The following is a 4541-nucleotide window of genomic DNA, read 5'->3' on the forward strand; positions in this document are numbered from 1 at the left end:
TGGAATTACTTTTCTACAAAGGGAATTCAAATATTACGCAATCCATCTTCAACAAAAACTAGCTCATTTCTGTCAAAGCTAGGAAGTGTACCACAATGGCACCGTGTACCACGCCCACAGTACGCAGCAAATGCAAACGTTCTCCCCATCTTACAGAAGAGAAACTGGAGCTCAGGGAGGCCAACGGATTTGCCAAAGATAAGTCAAATGGTTAAACAGGGCTCGGCTTCTGTCCAGGTTTCCTGGCCTAAAATCCAGGGCTCTCTAGATTTCCCTGTGGTCAAGGGAAGGCCAGCCACTGGACAATAGGCACTGCTTCTCAGGACAGGGACCTGGAAGCTCCGCGTCCTCACTACAGTATCACCCTGCGGATGCACCTGTAGAGGACCCCTAGCAGGGCACTGCTTCCTACCCCAGGTGTGGCTGTCTGCCAACGGTGCTGTGGCCAGCTGCAGAAGCGGACTTGTGAGACCCCCTCACCAGTGCAATGTCGTCTGGCTTCCCCCGGGCGCATCTCGCACACCAACTGAAAACAAGAGACTTCCTCCTGCGCAAACATAGTCTTGTCCCATCCAGGAGGAAGGCTGCAGACACAAGTCTGTCACTAATCAACTGCTCTTGTAACCAAACCCATGACATTTTGAAAGAGATGGAACTTGGGTTTTCCACTCTTCCGTAAGTGGGGCCTCCATCCCCAACACTGTGGAGCAGGAGCCCAGCATGCACTTCAAATCCCAGTACTGCCACTGACGGCCCATGCCGGTGGCCCTGGGCAGATCATGCTCACTCTCGGTGCTTTGGTTCCGTATCCACAAAGGAAAAATCACAACTGCAAAGTCTCGGCCTTCCTTCGTGGGCTCACCAAAATGCCACACCAATTTCCAAAACACCAAAATTCCACACTAATTTCACCAAAATGCCACACCAATGCCCAGGGCAAGTTATTACTTCTCTGAAAGGCCTACAAGAGAGGAGGGGATGCTTCCTTCTGGAAGGGACACACATCGCATGTTTACCCTCTGCCGGAAAGCACACCGGCCCTTGACAGCTGCCTCCTGAGCCGATGCCATTTAAAAAGCCACGCTTGCTTTTCCCCGTATCTGCTGTGAAGTAGCTGGTCACTTTCATCTACTGACAGTCTTGTTCAAACTTCATATGGGAATGAAATTGAGAGGGAAAAGGGAAGTGGTGAAAGAGGGGAATGAACGGCCTCTGCTGCCCCGACTGAAACAGACAACCTTATACCACAGGCACCCAGGCGACAAGAAACCTCTTGAGTCCTGGGCCTGCCTCACTGCAGAGGCACACGCTGCATTCACGCACTTCAAAGCCTGGCAGATGCACCACATCTTGGCTCTGCCACCTGCTGGCTTCTCCACTCCCTAAGCACCTGTTTCCTCCTCATTCAAAATGGGGGCCCAATGCATCCCTCACAGGGCAGACAGGAGAAGCTGCGTGTGGTAGTGGCCATGGTGTACAGCACACAGGAGACCTTAACAAAGGTGGACCCCCAAGCTCCTGGCTCCTCCCGGATAATAACCTGATTCACAGGGAGAGCTGGTGTGGGTGTGACGAGCGAGATCAGTGGACAGACGCAGGCAAGGAAGGTTTGCAGAAATGGCCAGATAATGAAACACCTTCTATTTTTCCAAAGAGGTGAATCATTTTCTTTTAGGTGTCAAATGAATAGCCAAATGTATCACACTCAAGAGCTACCATGGAAAAAGCCAGACAGGCGCTCGCTTCCACTCAGGAGCCGCTCCTAATGACGCAGAAAGGCTCTGTGGCCCCGAGTAACCTGGATCTGAAGGGTGACACACACCCCACCAGAGCACCTCCCGACACAAGAGGCGCGCTAGCTTCCAGAGTCCCACCAAGCTCCAGTTCAGCCCATTTCTAAACAGATTTAAACTCCAACCCATCCCTCCCACCACCCACTTCTGAGACCCCATTCTCAATCCGGGGACTTTACCAGCTTCTTTACAAAAGCTGAACTTTAGAAAACATACACACACTCAGACAGGAGGGGAAAAACCATCGACATGCACAAAATTGACACCCTTGAATCTATTCCTGTTTCCTCAACCCTCACCTCCGGGAGCTCTTTACCGTCACTGAAGCGCAGTTACCAACCACTGGAAGTGACATGAGCTTAACGTCAGAATCACTGAGCTTAATTAAGAAAGTAACTCCATCTAGCTTCTCCCACCAAGTAAAATTATGTTTGTTCAGCTCTTTTTTATTTATTGCCAAAGGACAGATTTCATTTCAAGAGCAAGGAAACCAAACTCATCCTGAAGTCAAGTCTGAATTTAGCACTTTCACTCGGCTCTGACTGCAGAGGCCCAAAGGCTGTGTGCTCACACCAAAGGGGCCTTAGTGACGAACAAACCAAATGTAAGCAGGACCCACCAGGCTTTCCATCAGGGGCGGGGGATCAGGCGGCGTGTCTACCCTCTGTCTACACTGCAAACACAAGCTTTCCGAAGCCCCTTCCCTTGCCCCCCTGTTGGCGTGCAGACTCAAGACTTACCTGACACATTAATGGACGCCCCCGCATCAATGATCCCACTGTTGGGCCTCACGCAGTACCTACGGGGGGCCGTGGTCTTCACTTTAAAACACACATTTCGGTCTGTCGGGTTGCCAAGCTTTAGGTTGGTGGTGACGACATCGGTGAAGGGACCTGCGGAAGAAGACGGAGACTGTTGGGGATCTCATGCAGAAAGCTTAGAAGACTGGCTCATTTACAGCTGGGGTTGGGAGGAACCATGGAATATGGTTAAGGGGAAGATTCAAGGCCACAAATTATCTCAGTCACACGTTGCTGGTCAGCGGACGGGAGCGTTGAGCTAAGGCAGCCACCCAGTGACAGCAAGTCACTAGCATGTAGGGTCTCACTGGCAACTCATAACTCTCGTGGTTCTGCTGTTCAACAGATGAGGAAACAAGGCTTGGAGAAGACCAGTTACTTGTCCAAGTGCTAGCTAGTGCTAGTGCTACCACTGCTAGCTAGTGGTAAGGAGCAGCTGAAGCCAGGCATCCTGAGTCTAAGGTCCCTTCTTACTGAGGCTAAATACCGTCTTCTGTAACAGCCAGATGAAATCAAGCAGTTTTATAAAAAGGACTAGACCTGGGCCTCGAAGACCACTGAGGGCAGAGTGTGCCAACGGTAGCAGATAAAGACAGACTTGGAGGTGATCATGTCTCTAAGCTCCCCCAACACAGTGTGGCTGCCAGAAAAGTGAATACATCTTAGGCAAGAAATTCTGAGCTCTGCTGGGCAACCCACACCTGAACCATCACATTCAGTCCTGACTACCCAGGCCCCTGGGAAGACAGAAACAAAGCTCAGGAACCCTAGGGCATTTTGAAAATTATTTACTTCATTTCTGACTTTATTAGATTTTCTTAATTAAAGAGTAAGACATGCTTCTTCAACAAACCAAACAATAAAAGACGTATAAAGAAAAAGTTAATAACCTTCCCCTTGCCCCCTGAGGTAACTGAAATTAAAAATATGAGAGGTATGATGGTTAAGGTTGTGTGTCAGCCTGGCTGGGCCATGATTCTCAGTGGTTTGGCAGTTCTGTAATGATATCATCATCCCCCATGATGTGACTGGAGCTGATCAGCCAATAGTTGTAAAGGAAGCTTCTTCCAGGGGTGGCCTGCATTCTACATACATTACAATGGATGGTCTGGCAAAGGTCGCTGCTTGCTCGGGATCCAGCACCTGGCTCTCCATCATCACCTGACCTCAGTTCTTAGGACCTGAGCTAGCAGTCCATCATGTGACCCGCCAATTTTGGGACTCACCAGCTTCCACAGCCCCATTAGCCAACAGCCTGCCATCCGAACTGCCAGTTTTGAGTTCATCATCCCTGCAAACCACATGCGTTAGGAGAAGGTTTCAGTCCGCCAACTGACCCGTGGAGTTTAGACTTGCCAGCCTCCACAATCACATGAGCCACTTCCTTGAGATAAATCACATCAATCAGTCTATCATTGATCATTGATATACACACTTCACTAGTTTTGCTTCTCTAGAAAATTCAGCCTAAGACAGGAAGGGCATTGCTGTCACTAAGTTGTACACCTGTAAAAAGTTGAGCTGGCAAAAGTTGTGGCAGATATATATATAATGACCAAAAAAAAGAGTAGCTGCTGAGGCTGCTTACTTATGTACAAACACCTTGGTTTTTTGTTTTTTTGGGGTTTTTTTGGTTTTTTTTTGCTTTCTTGCTTTGGAGTTTAGGGTCATGGTTTCATAGGTCATCCCAGTTAACTGTCCCAATAACATGCTCAGTGCCTCTGTTCTACCTCCAAGTATGTTGCATAGTACTTGGGATCTTAAAAGTTTGCAAGCAGCCATCCAAGGCACAACAATTGGTCCCTTTTCACCTGGAGCAACAGAGGAAGAAGAAGAGTAAGGAATAGGAGAAGGATATGGAACGTGTGGCTAGCTGCCTCCAAGAGCAACTGCTTCCTCTGCCACGAGACCAGAGAAAGTGGATGGTGCCCAGCTACCATTACTGACC

At 49.1% G+C, this 4541-nt stretch overlaps 1 protein-coding gene across 1 annotated transcript in view; it reads right to left on the minus strand.

Moving 5' to 3' along the window:
• The window catches only part of VAPB (VAMP associated protein B and C), an 83540-nt gene that overhangs the window by 30348 nt on the left and 48651 nt on the right, over nt 1-4541 (minus strand). The window contains exon 2 of the mRNA XM_007951502.1: nt 2534-2686. Within this exon, the coding sequence (XP_007949693.1) occupies nt 2534-2686 (153 nt within the window). The remainder of the gene's footprint in view (nt 1-2533; nt 2687-4541) is intronic.

The sequence above is a fragment of the Orycteropus afer genome, unplaced genomic scaffold (genome assembly GCF_000298275.1).
Source record: "Orycteropus afer afer isolate SDZICR_OR568_19922 unplaced genomic scaffold, OryAfe1.0 scaffold00295, whole genome shotgun sequence".
Classification (NCBI taxonomy): Eukaryota; Metazoa; Chordata; class Mammalia; order Tubulidentata; family Orycteropodidae; genus Orycteropus; species Orycteropus afer.